Here is a 19,973-nt window from a genome sequence, read left to right as displayed (position 1 = left end):
TAAATGTACTTTCAGCAACAACGAATTTAAATAAAATCCTTAGACTCAGATGTAAATAGCTACTGATTTGAGGGCCATCTGTACAAATAGGCCATCTGTCACATTACAGGAGAAAAAGCCCAATAGACTTTGAAAAGGGCTAAGGCCTTGCTGAACCTTCTGGCCAGTATTCCTGAGAGAGGCATGGGGTAGTAGTTTTAAGTGCTGAAGTTTTGGAAACTGACAGGCCTAGATTCAAGCCCTATTTTACTAATTATTAGCCACGTGTCTTTGAATAGTTAGTTAACCTATTTAAGTTTTTCTTCATCTGAAAAGGAATGGTCATAGAATTTTTCTACTTGATTTAAGTGAAAACTGTAAAAGGCACTTGACTGTCTAAACTAGGACATGTGCTTCTAAATTCATTATGGGACATCTTCCCTATCTTCATGATTGTAAGAGAGTATCCTTCTGCTTTGTTGGCGCATTATTGATAGACAAGAATAAGGTAACCAGGGGTAGTAACAGACTAGAGTTGTAGAATTCCATTTTAGAGTAGGGACAGTGACTTCCATTTAGACTGGATCATTACTGAAAAATCTGGATACTGAGAGAACGTGAGGATTAAAGGGATCTAGAAAATTTCACTTATTCATCTTTCCCAGGTAAACTATTGGAGCACAAGAAGATAACCAATGCTGGAATTCTCTTTTTCCTTCCTTGCCATTTCAAGAGGAAGCAAAAACCAATCTTGGATTATTAGAAAATAAAAAAATGTTCCTTTAGGATTCAGGCCTTTACATTGACTGACCCAAATTGAGGCTGTTCTCTTCCATTAGAAATAAAGAAAATGGCATTAATTTCCACCTCACCCATACCTAATTTATTATGGGATAGTATATCAGCATTACAAAGAAGCATTTTCCTTAGTCCTGACCTGTGAGAATTTAAACCAACAGCTATTCATTTCTTCAGAGATAGTTCATGATTTTTAGATGACCCTTGTCAACAGATTCTTTTCTTATACCACAATTTAGTCCTCTACATTAGAATCAGGAATGAAGACAGATTCTGGTTTATCCTCCCATATGATATATGTGATTGATGTTAGTGAGGCTTGTTTTCTCAGATTTATAGTAGGAATACAAGTCCAAACAAGGTATACTATAGATTCTTCTCTGATATAGTGAAAGCTAGAATCCAAGGCACAGTTGATTTAAAAGGCTGAAGGAGGGGGAGGGATGAATTAGGAGTTTGGGATTGACAGATACACACTTCTTTATATAAAATTGATAAAAAAGACCAACTGTATAGCACAGGGAACTATATTCAATATACTGTAATAAGCTGTAATGGAAAAGAATCTGAAAATGAATATATTTATGTGTGTGTGTGTGTGTGTGTGTGTGTAACAGAAACACTTTGCTGTACACCTGAAACTGACACGACATTGAAAATCAACTATACTTCAATTAATTTTTTTAAAGTCTGAAATTAAATAAATGCCTTGGAAAGAATTCTGTCACTCCAACTAAAATTTTCCCTTTCTGATTGGCCAAACACACCTTTAATCTTATCTGTGTTTTAGATAGCGTATCGCATCTATTATTTTCGTTTTTTTTAAACTGAAGTTCTCTACCACAGTCCCCTCCTCACTCTTTACTTTATCCCTCCACAACAAACTATATATAGGGCCTAGACCTAATACTTAAAATCACTTTTTCCCTCTAAGATATATGCTAAAACCTTTAAAATCCTCACAACAATCTTGAAATTCCTGTAAAATTTATGGATGAAGAACCTGAAGCTTGTAATAGTAACTTGGCTATTCTACTGCTGATCATTACTCTATAACACAAAATACAGAGCAAGATGATTTGCTTTTGCCTGGGCTTTTGGTCTTCAGACAAGAAAGAACAGAACAAAAGTCTCCATGCTTTCTAAATTTGCACATCTATCAGGAAAAAAACAATTGAGTATTCATTGCCAATATCTGTTTGTTTGCTTATTTGTTTATTCATTTACAAAGTATATATGTATATATACAAATATTTAATATATTATTATATATAATATACAGCAACATAGTATATATTATAAAATGTAACCATAATATGATATAGAGTATTGACTACATAATAGATACCAATACTAATAAATCATACGCATTTCACACCTGATATGGAGACTACTGATTCTAAATTTTATGAACTTACTTCATAACTTCAGCTACTCATGCTGTAATATCTCCTAACTCTTCATGACATCATAATGGAGGGTTTGAAGGAATGTATTATAGAAACCAGATAAAGTAATAACAGGCTATTTTTGTCCCTCATCCCATGTCTCTTATTTGGACTTTAATGACATGAAACAGCTTTTTGATGTACTTGGAACTTAAAATAGCAAGATACATTTTTTCTAGATAGTTTTATGGTTTTATTGTTACAAACTAAGGGTGACCTAAGAAATAACATATCCAGCTACTTTTTATTGCCAAATAAAATAGCTTATTAAAATCTAAACAAGCCCAAAGCACTATGTCTGGTATATATTTACAGATACCTAATTAATTTATATCCAAAAACTTTAGATCACCAATTATATATTTGTGTATTTTTCACTAATTTATTGTGGAAGATACCGCAGGAAATCACATAGCTTAGAAATAATCATTGTATGGATACTTTATTAAACATAGTGAGCTGTACTACTTTAAAAAGCATCCAAGCTGAACTTATGGTGGCTCTGCTCTATGGTACATAATTTTGTCATGTCGAACATTTCGTCTGTATAATAGAGTACATCCAGAATATTTTCTAGACTTGCAGAGGTGGGATGGCCTTAGTGATAAGCTACTAAACTTCCTCTTCCAAAATAAAGGAAAAAAATTACTGATCTGTGAAGTGTTCCAATTCCATGCCAACCAAGCTAGTAACCTCCTGTCACTGAATATGGTTGTGAAGAGATGTGCAAATTCTCTCAAGCTGGACCAGGGGCTCCAGCTCACCAGAGGATGACTTTATCTTGTTCGTTTATTAAATACCCTTTACTAGTTTCCTTGATAACTTAGTTTTATCCTGTGGTATTATTGATAAGAGTATCATAGACTTTTGAAGAGTAAGGTAGGGCTTAAGTAATTCAATTAAAAAGAAACATATCTTTTTAAAGAATCTCAAGTTCTGTGTAACTGGTTTATTATTTCCTTATGGGGTGCTTGCTCTGTAAACATGTTAAGTAGATTATACATTAAGCAAAGTGAAACAAAAAAGAACAAAACAATTTATACATATTTTTTAGCAAAATGAAAAAAATGGGAACTTGTTGATGCATACTAATTGTATTCATAAATTTATTTTAAAGTTAATCCACCATTTCAAAGACTAAGTAATTATCTAAGCTACTTAACAGTGTTTGAGATTGAAGACAAAGCAAATGGTATAATGTAAAACTATGGAAGTGATTTTAAAATATACTGATTATAATAAGCCTCTACCATTATAGTTATAATGAATAATATCATTTAAGCAATGAATTTAGGTAAGTCCTTTAATATATTACAACATATAACAGTACTTAACAGCCTATTAATATACCATTTTAACTAATACTTATTACAATATTACATTTAAAAGTCTATAAACATAAATTAGACCTAAAGGAAGTAGGATATCTTCAACTGAACAAACTCAGTGGAAGAATGGTGGGTTTGTAAGCAATTCTTTCCACAAATAGGTGAAAATGCTGTGACATGGATCAGTAGTTTGCAGACTGATTTATTGAGAACAGCAGGTGGCTAACGACCAAACTTATAAGATGGTGTCCCTGAACAGCATGCTTGTTTTCTAGGTCAGGGTTTTGATTTTCAAAGGAAACCAAGTGTATAAATAGTGAGTCCGACATGGATTGAGTTGCACTTTCATCACCAAATTAAATCTGACAATGCAGAAAACAAAACATGTGTTAAATGTAGAGCATGGTATTTTTAGTATAAAATGTAACATGTATTTTAAATCAGTAGAGTTTTCAAATGAATATCCATGAAGTGAAGATATGCTTTAACTAAATAACTTATAGTGTCACAGCAATGACAATATCAGTTGGATAAAAAGTATGATGGAAGAAGGCAGAATATTCTATCCTTATTGTACAAATTCAAAGGATTTTAGAAAATCTGAATTCTAATCTCAGTTTATCACTGTAGGGTATATAGCTTTGTTTTCATTTGTCTTTTTCTAGTTAGATTTATGTAAACAGTCAAAATTATTATTCAAATTATTTCTTACATGTAAGTTGGCCTTTAACAATATGACAATCAGAAGCCACTAAATCTGTAATAAAGTATACCTCCTTTCATATATATGTATGTAAACCACCTCCAAAAGCAGAAAATACTTTTGTGTAGCTTCAGATGAATTCAGTGAATACAACTTTGTAAAACAAATTCACAGACCATAGGTTTGGGAATTAGTGTGAATATGTATATATGTTTCTTGAAGAAATATCAGTGAATAAACAGTGAAAATTATTTGTATGAAAATAATTTGGATGCTTTGGGACAACTTAATAAGGATGGATCACTGAAAATTTCTATAGACTGAGTATGGACAAGATACCTTTAAAGGTAGGAATACAATAACTGAAAATAGTTAAAAGTAGAAAACAATAGAAAAATAGTAGAAATAATAATATTAAAGAGAAGCATTTTAAAACTGAGATTGTTTAATAGGTGTATTTAATTATTATTCAATTTTAAATAAATTGGAATGGTAAGAAATTGTATATCATGAATTATGTATAAAGAATATGTAAGGAATTAATTACAATTGTAATTATTAGATATCTACTTAAAGGGAAAATTCTTGGGTTTATATCAGAAGATCAGTGAATGAGTATACATCTACATGTCTTAAGATAAAGTATTTAAAATTTTTGTTGATCCTTTTACAGAGTATTTGATACCCTGCTCACTAACTTTTCATTCACGTGTCCCAATGATATTGAATAAATGTGCTTCCACTATAAAACATGAACATAATTCTAGAGGTATAAATTCTAGAGCTATAGGAATCAAATATCAAAAATACATGGGGAACTAAACCAGCTGTTAGAATTAAAAGAACTTTATGAGAAAAGTCCATTTGAAATGTGTGAACAGTTAATTCCATCTATTTCTTTCCCATCAGTTACAAAATACAGGAAAATGTTTGTTTTTTTGTCTCAGCCTCATATTTCCTTTCCTCCTGTAATTCCACGTCATGTTCCTAGGACTTAACTCGCAAACTCACAAATTTGCTCTGCATTGTGATTCAAACAGTTATCGTGGATGACTTTAGTATCCATGTGGATGATGGTCCCTCTAACACTCCAGTACAGTCTGTTTGACACTAAAGTTCATCCTGTACATAAAGCTGATGCAGAAACCTCTGAAGTAAGGAAGGTTTTTCAGGGATACCTTCCAAAGCAAAAGAATAGTGAGCATGGGACTCTAAACATTAGAGAGCAGGGAAATATGAGACCATAAAGGAACTGAGGAGAAGCTGACAGAGAGTTTAAAAAGAAATAACAGTTATGGCCTTATGGAAGAGAAGAGAAGGAGATGTTTTCCAGGGGGCCAACTGCACATTTTCTGCATTATCATTTGGTACAACCTCCTTTTCTTCCATTTCCATTTTTTTTAAAACATATAATGATGTTTCTTTATAATATGTAGTACTTCTTTGAAATACATGAATACCATAGCTTAAAATCAAAGATTTTAAATAGGCGCAAATAGGTGGGAGACGTATCACAATTTTGTCTATGGTTTAATTGTATTTTGTCACAAATTAAGTAAGCTCAGGTTTATGGTATTCTGTTCCAAGCACCTGCAGCCCTCAGAGTCCCACATGAACCTTGGCAAGACAACAAGGCCCTGTAGTCTTTAGAACCAACTGCTAGGTTAATTACCCTTAATTAACTTGTATATCTTATTAAAAGCAAAAAAGTATTACACTAAACTCTATCTTATGCTGAGTCCCTAGCTGCTTCCGAGAAATGGATTCTGCTTTCCTCTGCAGTTCAAGTAGAAAGTTCCTGTTTCTGTTTCCAACTCAAATGTTGCCAGTAGAAACCTGGAAGCAAAGGTGATAGCCCATGTCTAAATTCCTGTCTTTCTTCTTTGTTCTCTGTAAATCAGACTTTTTAAAAAATAACTGGTGTTTCCAAAATGATTCATGGTTCTAAAACTCAAGTTAGCAAGTAATACCTTCATCTTCCATATAGCTACAGTCTCAGGATCTTTTAAACGTTTCAGCCAATAGCCACTTTTAGAATTTAGTAAGCGACAAAGGAATTTCAAATACAATTTTAAGTAGTAGTTTTCTTTTAGTGAATCAGTAGTTAGCAAAAATATCAGCAGGGAAAATTTTATCTAATTTATATGTAAGCATTTATTGTCCTGAAACAAAGGCAGTATCTAAAAAGTAGGAGGGGAAATGGGTAGACTGGAGACTGTGGAAGTAGGATGCAGTAACTGAAGGACAGCAGTTATCAGGGCACTATGATTAGACAGTTACATATGAAGGCCAAATCAGAAATAAATCTTTCCATTTTCCAAGTGCTAGATTTATGTCTCAAAACATAAATCTAATAGACTTTGTTTCATGCAGTGATGGGAATGTAAATTTTGGCTTATATAATCTGACAGAATAAAATCATCTAATCTGCTTTGAGTTGCCTAGAGAGATGGACATTTGTGCTTTTGTTGTTAATTTCTAAACTGTTTAGATTTTTAACCATTGTGAATGTCTCTGGGGATCATGAGTAGACTCTGTGCTACAAAACATTAATGTTGCCCTGTGTAATTTCTTGAATAAATTTGCTAATTTCCAGGTGATTATAACCCTGCTTACCTTTCACTATGCTAGCTATAATGTAATTTGTTAGTTATTAATCTGGAATACTTATAAATCATTTATTGAAGTTTATATTATCTCCAATATACTTTTCTTAAACTTTGAGTGTGTAGAATTTTTTTGTAGGTGGTATTGAATTTTTAAATTAAAAACCCACCATAGAGCAAAAGTATAATTTTGCCTCATTCAGCATTTTCAAATAAGTGAAGCCATGAGAAGATACTGGATTACAGGTATCAGTAGGGAAGCTTCTTCTTTAGATTTATAAAATAATTTTAATTAAAGTAGAAAGAGTACTTAAGGGAATATTTGACTATAAAATTATAATATAAATATTTCCATTTTTTTTTAATTCAACTCAGCATCTTTAAGCATATCATTTTAGTAGTGCATGTTTTGTTTTGTTTTGTTTTGTTTTTTTGTGGTACGCGGGCCTCCCACTGCTGTGGCCTCTCCCGTTGCGGAGCACAGGCTCCATACGCGCAGGCTCAGCGGCCATGGCTCACGGGCCCAGCCGCTCTGTGGCATGTGGGATCTTCCCGGACCGGGGCACAAACCCGTGTCCCCTGAATCGGCAGGCGGACTCTCAACCACTGTGCCACCAGGGAAGCCCAGTAGTGCATGTTTTTAACATAGGGATTGGAATGGAAACAGATGAATTGACATATTCCAGATCATATATCAGTATTAGACAAACTGAACTTAAGGGATTTATTTCCAATATTTCTCTCTGTTATCCTGGATTAGAGGTTAAGTTTTTTCCTTGTTGGTTTGAAAGAAAAAAACACAGACTGATGAAAATTTTAATATGTTACACAAAATGTTTTACAAACATAATAATTGAATTTTATTTAAAGTGTAGCTATTTCATTAAATTTTTAAGTGGAAATATTTAAAGCTCAGGCGATATTCTAATGGAACACAGAATACCTGATGTTCTAAACTGGCTAATATTCAGAGGAAAGTAGTTTACTAATTAAAAATAACAATAAAAACAAAATTAGATCATGATTTTCAAGTTTTCCTGATAAAAAGTCATGAAATTTATTTAAAAGAAGGTTGTGTACCCAATATGTGAATTTTCAACGGAATTTTAATATTTTAATTAAAATATTTCCATATCAATAAAAGTATTCATTTACCAAGAACAGTGAGTTCAATTTAAAGAAATCCCTATCAACTCATTAAAATAATCCCCTTAACAGGTAAACATGGCTGAGATTTTTCTTTAGTGATTCCATAATAGGAAAATCAAAGTGTTTGAAGATGTGTTGACAAAATGCATATTACTATTTAGTTCATTACTTCAGCTATCAAACAAAATGAGCAGTTTTATTAAAAAAAAAAAAAAGTTTCACATCCTAGATACTCAGCCTTGGAGTACTTAATTCTGTTCACTCCTCTGCATCTAAGAGTAGTAGTTTTGAAGTAGTTATTATATAGGTATGTAGGAAGATACAATTTTAAAAAACTTTCTATTTTAGTTATGAAATATTGGATTCTTGGTTGTCATACGTATTTTTTTTCATCTTTATTAACATTACTTATAACTGAAAATTCTCTTATGGCTATTTCTAATGAAATTATTTATTGATAACTTCATTGTGTCTTTTCTAATTTATGATTTGAGTAATAGTACATGATAATTATATGGCCAAAATTATAGTTCCATTAATATTTATGAATTATTATAGATCCATGTTCTGGTAACTTTTAGATTATAGAGAATCTTATTTTGTTGTCACAGAATGCCTGATGGATGTACATATTTTTGACTGAAACAGAAGACCTAAATTTTCTTTTTAAATTATAAATTGATGTTAAAGTTTCTATTCAATTGAATTTTAAGAAATTCATTTAAATTGGATTCTATACTACTCTGCAGTTCTAAGATAGATTGGTGATCAAGATAGACAAGGTCTCTGCTTGCATGGATCTGGTACTCTAAAGGAAGGGCTTCTAAAATTACTAAATTAGTAAATAAAAGAACCAGCTCAAAAACTGAAAAAGGTAGCATCATGTGCTAGAGTGGGGAGGGCCTGATATGGATCAACCTAGTACAGTCACATGAGGAATAAACTCTTGATTGAATAATGAAAGATGAGGTTAGGTAACCAGAGGACCATCTGGAGAAATGGCATTCAAAACTTAGCAAATGTTAAGTGCAAAGGCCCTGTGGTGGAAAAGAATTTCCCATGTTTAAGGAAAAAGAAATGTCAGTGTGGCTAGAATGTACTAAAGGTAAAGTTGCTTCGTGTGAGATGAGCGCGGAGGGTGGACAAGGACCGGAATTTCCAGGCTTTCTGAGGCCTGGGTAAAGAGTCCAAATTTAATTCAAGTTTAATGAAAAGTTAAGCATGGCAGTAATAAGTAGGTTGGAAAAAGAACAGTTTGGCTACTGGATAAGGAGCAGTTTGTAGGAATGCTCAGTAGAATCAAAAGAAGACCCTACTGCAGGGTCTATGTGAGACCATGGGGACCTGGCTATTATGATAAAAGCAGCAGTAAAAATAATGAACAAATTTAAGATGGATTTTAGAGGCAGAAGAAGATTTGCAAATGGATTGGGCTTCTGGGAGTGAGGAGAATAGAGAATTAAAAGATGACAATTAAATGTTTGAGCAACTCATGTGTGTTGGTGCCATTTGACGAATATTGAAGTATATTCGAGTATTGAAGAATAGAGGAAAAACATACTTGTGAAGGGGACATCAAAAATTCTGATTTAGACTTTAAGTTTGAGACACCTATTTGAAACCCAAGTGGGGATATTGAGTAGAAAATTTGGATATATTAGGTAGCATTGAGAAACAAGCAGCTCAGCAAAGTGGCCGAGCCAAGCAGTGGAGAGTTGTACGCTACCATGTGTCTGGCAGGCAGAACGCCTGGCAGCCAAACCTCATTCCCGTGAGAGTCGGAGAAGAGTCGCAGCTGTCAGGATGAGTCCTGGAAGCTGGTCTAGTTCTACACTGCCTCCGTGGCTCACGGTGTGAAGAAGAAGAAAGAAAAACAGGCTCAAGGTAGAGCCACTAGCCCCCAGGACAGCAAACCAAGACTTAATTGCAGTTTCAGCCTGTCTCAAGAACAGAATTTCTGGAATTGCTTATCAGCACTAGAGAGATTCTTTTCCATTATAGGTTATTAAAAGATATTGAATGTAGTTCCCTGTACTATACACCGTGTGGCTGACAGGGTCTTGGTGCTCTGGCCGGGTGTCAGGCCTGAGCCTCTGAGGTGGGAGAGCAGAGTGCAGGATATTGTTCCACCAGAGAGCTCCCTGCTCCTCATAATATCAAATGGCGAAAGCCCTCTCAGCGACCTCCATCTCAATGCTAACACCCAGCTCCACTCAACGAGCAGAAGTTTTAATTTAATAATATCCAACCTGTCAACCCTAACTACTTAATATACGTGAATAGTAGTTTATGCATACAAATGCATAAACACACATCCCTAAAATGTCAAAGATAATGTGGTTATAATGAATCTATCTGAAACCTATTTCAACAGAATTAGAAATGAAAAAGGAGAGGTAACAACTGACACCGAAGAAATACAAAGGATCATGAGAGATTACTACAAGAAACTATATGCCAATAAAATGGACAACCTGGAAGAAATGGACAAGTTCTTAGAAAAACACAACCTTCCAAGACTGAACCAGGAAGAAATGGAAAGTATGAACAGACTAATCACAAGTACTGAAATTGAAACTGTTATTAAAAAACTCCCAACAAACAGAAGTCTAGGACCAGATGGCTTCACAGGCAAATTCTATCAAACATTTAGAGAATAGCTAACACCTGTCCTTCTCAAACTCTTCCAAAATATAGCAGAGGGAGGAACACTCCCAAACTCATTCTGTGAGGCCACCAAGTACCCTGATACCAAGATCAAAGATGTCACAAAAACAGAAAACTACAGGCCTTATCACTGATGAACATAGATGCAAAAATCCTCAACAAAATGATAGCAAACAGAATCCAACAGCACATTAAAAGGATCAGATACCATGATCAAGTGGGTTTTATCCCAGGAATGCAAAGATTCCTCAATATATGCAAATCAGTCAATGTGATACACCATATTAACAAACTGAACAATAAAAAACATATGATAATCTCAATAGATGCAGAAAAAGCTTTTGACAAAATTCAACGCCTGTTTATGATAAAAACCCTGCAGAAAGTAGGCATAGAGGGAACTTACGTCAACATAATAAAGGCCATATATGACAGACCCACAGCCAACATCATTCTCAATGGTGAAAAAATGAAACCATTTCCACTAAGATCAGGAACAAGACAAGGTTGCCCACTCTCACCACTATTTTTCAACATAGTTTTGGAAGTTGTAGCCACAGCAATCAAAAAAGAAAAAGAAATAAAAGGAATCCAAATCAGTAAAGAAGTAAAGCTGTCACTATTTGCAGATGACATGATATTACATGTAGAGAATCCTAAAGATGCTACCAGAAAACTACTAGAGCTAATCAATGAATTTGGTAAAGTAGCAGGATACAGAATTAATGCACAGAAATCTCTTGCATTCCTATACACTAATGATGAAAAATCTGAAAGAGAAATTAAGGAAACATTCCCATTTACCATTGCAGCAAAAAGAATAAAATACCTAGAAATAAACTTACCTAAGCATACAAAAGACCTATATGCAGAAAACTATAAGACACTGATAAAAGAAATTAAAGATTATACAAACAGATGGAGAGATATACCATGTTCTTGGATTAGAAGAATCAACATTGTGAAAATGACTATACTACCCAAAGGAATCTATAGATTCAATGCAATCCCTATCAAGCTACCAATGGCATTTTTCACAGAACTAGAACAAAAAATTTCACAATTTGTATGGTAACACAAAACACCCCGAATAGCCAAAGGAATCTTGAGAAAGCAAAACGGAGCTGGAGGAATCAGGCTCCCAGACTTCAAACTATACTACAAATCTATAGTAGTCAAGACAATATGGTACTGCCACAAAAACAGAAATATAGATCAATGGAACAGGATAGAAAACCCATAGATAAACCCATGCACATATGGTCATCTCAGATTTGATAAAGGAGGAAATAATGTACAATGGAGAATAGAGAGCTTCTTCAAAAAGTGGTGCTGGGAAAACTGGACAGCTACATGTAAAAGAATGAAATTAGAACACTCCCTAACACCATACACAAAAGTAAACTCAAAATGGTTTAAAGACCTAAATGTAAGGCCAGGCACTATAAAACTCTTAAGAGGAAAGCATAGGCAGAATACTCTATGACAGGAGTCAGGCAGGTGATTATTTGAAAAGTCATGGGTTTAGGTTTGACTGTCTATAGGTACTAAAGATGAGGTAAAACAGATCATTAGATTTGACTGATCTTAGGGAACTGAACAGATTGAAAAATAGATGTTAGAGCCACCAAAGATGACACCTGTTGTTGCAAATGCTAATTTTGAGAAAGTTGAGAACCAAAGTCAACAGATGACAGCAATGAGTACCTGTCAAGAGAGTTATAAACCAAAGGTGTAAGTTCATAGTAGTTCTAGGGACTTTTGAAAAAAATGGTAAAGACCTCTGGTTCTCTCAGGATTCTTACACTTGATTTTTTAAAAAAATCTTGTAAGGGTTATGATCATATTCTCCAATGTACTATCTGTAAAAGAAAACGTTGCATTTTTTTTTTTTTTTTTTTTGTGGTACGCGGGCCTCTCACTGCTGTGGCCTCTCCCGTTGCGGAGCACAGGCTCCGGACGCGCAGGCTCAGCGGCCATGGCTCACGGGCCCAGCCGCTCCGCGACATGTGGGATCTTCCCAGACCGGGGCACGAACCCTTGTCCCCTGCATCGGCAGGCGGACTCTCAACCACTGCGCCACCAGGGAAGCCCAATGTTGCATTATTTTTAAATATCAATTTATTATTTAGTTACTATTTCTGTGGAAAATGATGTAAATAAAAATAAATTTAGCAAAGATTAATTATGGCCAGTTACACTGTATTATTTTCAGTATTCTATATTGAATATGCAGTGAAATTTTATATCATTGTTAATTTACAGTGTTCATTCAAATTTATTAATTACACAAAAGCCATGTCTTAAACTCTTTTTGGGTACAAATAACTGTTGTAGGATACAGATTTATGACATTTATCATTATGATTATTTTCATTGATTTAATTCTCCTAAAATCCAGTATAGTAATTTGTGACATATAATCATGAGTATGGCTATTTCGAGTGTAAAATAGAGAAGGTAATAGACCAATTGAAACCTCATTTCTAGACATTCTTTATCAGGTTACTCTTTTTTTTTTTTGGTACATCATTTGCCGCCTTCTGAAATTATCTCGCTCATTTGTTTATGTTACCTTCTTTATTTATAAGACCACAGATCTTGTATGTGTTGTTTACAATTATATTTCCAACCCTTAGCATCAGTGTTTGTCATATAGTAAGTGCTCAATTAATAATTGTTGCGTATACTTAATCTTTTCAGTACTAAGGGGTGATTCTCACTGGCTTTATACTAGAATTAATCCATATTGCCTACCTTCAAATGACCATAGTAATGTCATATAGGATTAACAGTGATTTATATTTACAAAATATCTCCTTTAGTATTTAAGAAATTAATTATCTCAATTAATTAGTTTAATGGAATCTTTCTAGTTGGCACATCTTAGTCCTCCATTTCTCATACCTCCTGATAACATGTGAAATGTGTTGCAGATATATGTAACTTCATTTACTAGATTGCTCCATAAGCCACAAAGTCATACTGTGTAAATCATGTTTAAATAGTGAGCAATATTAAGTTACCACAGTCAGGAAGGTCCGTGTGATTCCCTTATAACCAGTGAAGCTATTTTCATTCTCTGGTGGCAAATGAGTCTTTGGTGCACTTGCTTTCTATTTCTAGTTCACTGTCTTGACTTATCTACAGTTATGCTTCATGAGAATAAGCACTGAGGCTGTCAGGAATATCCTCTTAGTTCCACCTCTGTTAAATTGCCATTTTTGCTCCACCTAATGTACATTGTGTTTCCTAGCTGCTGCTTCTGTAACATCTTCAGTTCTATCTTTCTCAATTCCTGAAGGTGAATTCAGGTTAAAAACTATAGTTCCATAGTAGCTATTACTTGCTTTTACGACACTCTCTTACTCAAATTATCTTTGATGTTCCTGAGAAAGATGGAAAGTTTATCCTTTTGCATTGTCTGTTTCATCTTCTTTCCTCTCACACTTTTCGTGATGTCCTTGTTGTGTTGCTTCTCATCTGTTGGATTTTTTAAGGACCGTTCTCCAAACTCTGTTCTTTAGTCTTTCACAACCATTCATGTATTATACTCTCATTACATTTAGAAATGTGTGCAGCCTGTCAGAAATAATTTAAACTTTTCCTAATGGATGTTTATGCTCCTTGAATCGGGGAATTGAAGAGAATCAAATTGTAAATCAAAATCTGGCATAAAACATGCTACTGTACTGCAAATATAATTGTACCAAATCCAAGTTTTGTTTTTTTTTTCATTGAATTGCTGTCTGAACCAAACCAACCAACAAGCAAACAAAAGTAAAGATAACCTGGATAACTGCATTTTCTGAAAGTAATGAAGTAAATTTTTAAAACATGAGTTTTAAAATTATACAGGTATGTTATATGTCTGTCTTTACTCAATTCAGATATGAAAAAAACAGCCGGCTTGACTAGTAAACAGTCACCCCTATGAAGAGAGGAAATAAGGCATTGATGGGGAAAAATTAAAGAAAATTCATTCCAAAGCTGGTGGAGAAATGAGAACTATACGGGATAGAACCCAACTTGTTCATGTTAGAATCCAAAAAAATTGGATTACACAGTAATGTTGCCAAGCCCATTCTATTCATTCATGGGCACAATGATAAAATAAATGTGAATTCATATTTTTATGCTATGGCAGGTGGTCATCTACTAAAAGTGATGGCTAGCTCCCAAATATCCTAGGAAAAGTGAGTTTTAGGAAATAAAGGAGGAGAATGTAAGATAAAGGGTTTTTGCATCACTGTGTCTACACCTGCTGATTACATGTGCAAGGATGGATATTCCAATCTCCCCTACCTGTCCCCTAGAATGAATGACTGCCAAGCACTGAGAGAAGAAATCACCTCCTCCAACACACACACACACACACACACACACACACACACACACACACACACACACACCAGCTGTCTAGTTTGCCTTCCTATGAAGAAAAGTGTAAGCTTTGAAGAACGGGAAAGATATGTCATATACTGGTTATTAGGAAACCTTATTCTAAAATTGTCTTTCATGATGTAATAGTCTTTTGAGAGTATTTTACCTTGGCTTTATAACACACACCTAGTATTGAAATTGTTAGGTATGTAGGGGTGGTATTCCTTTGTTGAATTAAATCAGCAAAACTACTTTGCTGGAAATCTTCAAAAGATTAGAGAGCAAGAGAGTTATTTCATCTACTAATTGTGACCAGTATCTGGGGCATAGTTTAAAATTTTTGCTTTAAGGAGATTATGTAGTGCTACCTTTGTGACTAGATATGTGGTGACTATATATCCAAAGTACAGTCTGTTTTCTATCTATCAGTTGGAGCAGACCTCCAGAGCCTTATAGAAGTATGCATTATAATGAGAGCTAATCATTAAATGTACAATATTGTGCAATTACATTAAAATAGTGCTTGTTCTATGAATTGAAACTGTGAAATCTTCCATTGAATGTGAAATGCTGAAAATATGTTAAATAGAAAAAGTATATCAATTGCTTTAAAGTCTTTCTGTTTTGTAACTATACTGTATTGATACATACATGTGTTATGCTGTGACCAGCACTGTCAGCTCAGCAGCCATTATGGTTATTATTGTCTATTTTTGGAGAATCAAAATTATATGCAGTTTACAGTTGATTTTACTAATATATGCAAGCTGATTGGAATAGCTTATTTTGGAATTACACTATTCTATGATTGACTTCTCTATGCATAAAATAACTATTTCACTTGTGCTTAAAAAGTTAGCAAGGCAAAAAGTCACGAATATTGTATACAAGTAGACATCTTGGGGGGTCCCAATTCAGTGAAAATGTTTACTACTTAAAAGCTTTTTAAATTTTTTTTGTTGTCTTCTGTAATTCAGGTTATCTGGAATGAATATACCACCACCAATTATCAGCAACAAAAACTGGCTCAGACTGCATTTTGTTACAGACAGCAATCACCGATACCGTGGATTTAGTGCTCCATATCAAGGTATATTTAATGAATACCTCTGCCTCTTTTGATGTGTAAAATGATTTTGGTATACACAACTGCATTTTATCATAGAGGCAAAATATCTTTGGCATTACCCCATGGTAATTTGAATAAGCAAAAATGGTCATTTTCTTGCTGAGGCAATATTGTGATCATAACTAAATTACAGTATAAAAGTTAGTTGAGTTTTGTAGTACACTGTCCAGAATAAAGAATATTGTTAACCTCTAAAAGGTAATGTGTAATAGGTGTAATATTTACCTTTAATAAAGTGCTTCAGTAGTTGAACATACTACCTAAATATGTACCACAAAACACTGCAGAAAACTGCAGTTGTAAATAGGCTCTTCATCAGTTGAAATCCATTTCCATATACAGTGTTTTTGCAAATGTTACTTTCATTAACTTCGTTAGTATTATTATTTACAGGTATAAGTTTTGAATAAGTGAGATATAGTATTTGATATATTAACTTGAAAAAACTCTTTGTTTAGAATTTGATTATTATGAAGATGGAGTATTAATAAAAATGTAGGTTCTACAATGTTTAGTAATATTATGTGGGTTTGGTGCACTTATTCTCAGACTACTTGTGTTAATAATTCATTTCATTCTTAGCAGTATATTAGCTACTGTTCAGAGAATAGTGAATATTGCCACAGTTAAATATTTCCATTTATGTTTTTTTTTAGTGCTTTCCTTTTTAATAATCTTCAGCTGAAGCACTTTGTAAATTGAATATGATGACTTTAGGCAGCTTATAGTTAATACCTAAAATAGTATTAGACTACATATTGTTTTCTGGAATACAAATTTCAACAATTTATACTTTGGAGACCAGTAACCTTTCTACAGATGCCCTATCGATATGTTTCTCACAGTAATAGCAACAGATTATTGTGATTGTATTTGTAATATTGTATTGGGTATCACTGTAATAAAAATTCCTAAGATTGTAACTTAAAAGTGAAGATTTTAGACAAAGTCCACTGTAGAAAAACCTATAATTTCTATTTGTAAAGTAGTTAATTCGAATGGAAAAATGAATGCAAATTTGCTTTTAAAGCTGTGCATTGTATTAACATCTCTCATGATAGAATATATTGTCTATCATATCTGTTATCATCATAAAACATTATATTTTAAAAGTAAAATGTTTATAAAGAAATTTATTTTCCTTTATTTTATTAAAAATAACTGGGCATAGTAACTCGAATCTTACCAGTTTCAACCAGTGTCACTTTTAAATTTGCAATTATATTTTACTGAGTTTCCATTTAAATTTCTAAAATTTTTGTGTAGTTCAAAAATAGGAATTTTTATTGAAAATAATTAGCTGTTGTAGAGCCTCTTTATCTCTGGGTTCACCCCTTTCCTTGTGGAGTTTTCCACTCACATAATTTTATGGCTCTGATTCCCTCTTCAATGAATTAAGGCAGATGGCATGGCAGAAATTCAAAAGACTATCATCTTTGACTCATGTGGTGATCCTTTCTGTTTGATTCATGGAATCTTTCAGTAAGATGTCTTCTACTCTTTATCTGAATAGAAATAAAGTAGCACTTATTTTATATTTAAATGTACAGCCTGGAGAGAAAAAAACAAACATAGGTCTCTTATCTTAAAAAAATAAAATGGTATTTTGTTTGTTTTATGCAGTATGGTTTTTTGAAACTGGTATCTTTAGATATAGGTTGTTTTGCATTATAAGACAGTAGTACAAAGCTGCTAGTAGATTTGTGTGCTTAGTTATCATTTTCAGTATTCTACTCACTAATCTTAAATTGACTTTTATAGTATTTTCAAGATGCAGTTTGATTTTCCTGCATTGCCTGTCTGGTTTTAGCACTGAAGAATAACATATCAATGAATTTACTGTAGTAAAATAGAAAGGAAGTGTTTTATGGGGTATGAATTATTTCTATTTTCAGCAGGAAAAGGAGCTCAAAAGAGGATAATTTTTGGTGTAATCTGTATCTTCACACTGTAGAGGGAATAAAGTGGCCTGAGAAAGTGTAAGCTATAATTTTATAATAAAATCAAGGAAAAGTTTTAATATAAAAACACACCTTTGCACTGTATCCTTTCGAAACTTGCCAGATTCAGGCTTGATTTCTCTAATTGCATTATCTCCAAATAATATTTTACCTAAACATAAGCTCAGTTGGAAAAGCAGTTCTTGAAACTATAAGCAAAGAAATTTGATTAACAAAAACTCTACTAGGCTAACTTAAATAGCTATAAAATTCATAATTCTGACATGCTGAATACATGCCCTGGCATGAACTGATGATAATCCTGCTTTTTAGATTGTTCTATGCTACCATATAATTTCAGTGGTGTCTAAATTATAACTAATTCAAGATAGAAAATTTTGTAGAATATACTATTCAAAAGTCACAGCCAAGTCTCCATGTAGCACAGCTTCCTAATAACTCAAATACTTATTGAGTACTCAGTAATTATTATTGATTTATCTAGTCTTTTGAGTTCATTTTTAATGTTCTGAGTTTCCAAAGATTGATGACTTTCCCCATAGCATTTCTGTTTAATCTGTATTCTTTATAAAATACCGTGAAAATTAACTGAAAACTCCTAAGGATTCCTAAATACCATTAGCTATTTTTTATGGCTTGTCCCTTAATTGATCCTTAATTGATGGAGTAGGCACATAGACACAGCAACATGCTTTCCTCCGTAGGACCTCCTTTCAGTTGTGTTATAGGCTGGCTTATTTTTTTAGATATAATAACTTAAATCAGGTTAAGTAGAGGTTGAGGATAACACATTAACAAATATAGTATGTTCTGACTCAAAAGTACTGAGAAAAATCATGATTTAAATGAAATGACTTTGATACAGAATATGTTTTCCCTCCCCCAGATCCCACATTGAAAATATTCACATGTATCTAAAATAAATAAAGCAGCTCCTGCCCCCACCAAGTTTATTTATACTGGAAATCTCTTCTTTTAAAACTCTATTCTTATCTCTTCTATGCTTTAAAATTTTTCAATTCTCCCCCAAAGAAAATCACTTCAATGTCATTTTACTATATTAGTCTTTGATTTTAAATAAGATTCCTACATTCAAGTTCCATTAAGTCTCTTCTAATGAGAACTTGAATAGTGCTACTTCACACATAAATAGTATAACTTTTCATTAATTGTGGTATTTGGAAGTTCCCTATTTATTGAAATCCCTATATTATTGTCACTTGATCTTTATTATAAACCTAAAATCTATTATTTTCCATTTACATGAATAATTGATCAAGTTTTCTTAATTTCTAAATTGGAAGGAGATTTTCAGATGACAACTGTCCAATAGAGAAAATTTTACCTTTAGATCATGTTTATTAAAAAGTATTATTTTTATCCATAAAGATCAGTTATTCAAGTGTGAAAATTATTACATTTTTCATTTTAAGTTATTCAGCATATCATACATTTTTAATGTGCAAAGATACTACAGCTGTAGTTATTTATAAAATTGTTTTTGACATGTAAGTTTAGGAATTACAGCATTTAATTGATTCCAAATATCTAAGTATATGAATTTTCCTATATTATAGATTAAGCTTTCTAAATCCTTATAGATTTTATCACATTTTGATTTTTCTCTTATCTTTCATAATTTTGTTGATATGATTCTTATGCAGGTTAACATTTTAGAGACAGTTGCAATTTAACAAAGGTATGTCAATAGTAATACAGTGTATTTTCAATTTATGTAGAAAAATATTTCATATAGGGTCTAAAAGAGATTATCATTTTGGGATCAGCTGTGCCTCTTTTTGGTAAGAAAAACATTTAATGG

The 19,973-nt window shown here is 33.0% G+C and overlaps 1 protein-coding gene across 2 annotated transcripts in view; it reads left to right on the top strand.

Annotated features, from left to right (window-relative positions):
- Positions 1 to 19,973, top strand: part of CSMD3 (CUB and Sushi multiple domains 3) — a 1,079,985-nt gene that overhangs the window by 336,457 nt on the left and 723,555 nt on the right. For both annotated transcript variants that reach the window (XM_030875636.2, XM_030875634.2), the window contains exon 6: positions 16,039 to 16,151. In XM_030875636.2, coding sequence (XP_030731496.1) covers positions 16,039 to 16,151 — 113 coding nt within the window. The remainder of the gene's footprint in view (positions 1 to 16,038; positions 16,152 to 19,973) is intronic.

The sequence above is a fragment of the Globicephala melas genome, chromosome 17, assembly GCF_963455315.2.
Source record: "Globicephala melas chromosome 17, mGloMel1.2, whole genome shotgun sequence".
Taxonomy (NCBI): domain Eukaryota; kingdom Metazoa; phylum Chordata; class Mammalia; order Artiodactyla; family Delphinidae; genus Globicephala; species Globicephala melas.
The sequence above is the reverse complement of the archived record's forward strand: the minus strand, read 5'-3'. Positions and strand labels throughout refer to the sequence as shown.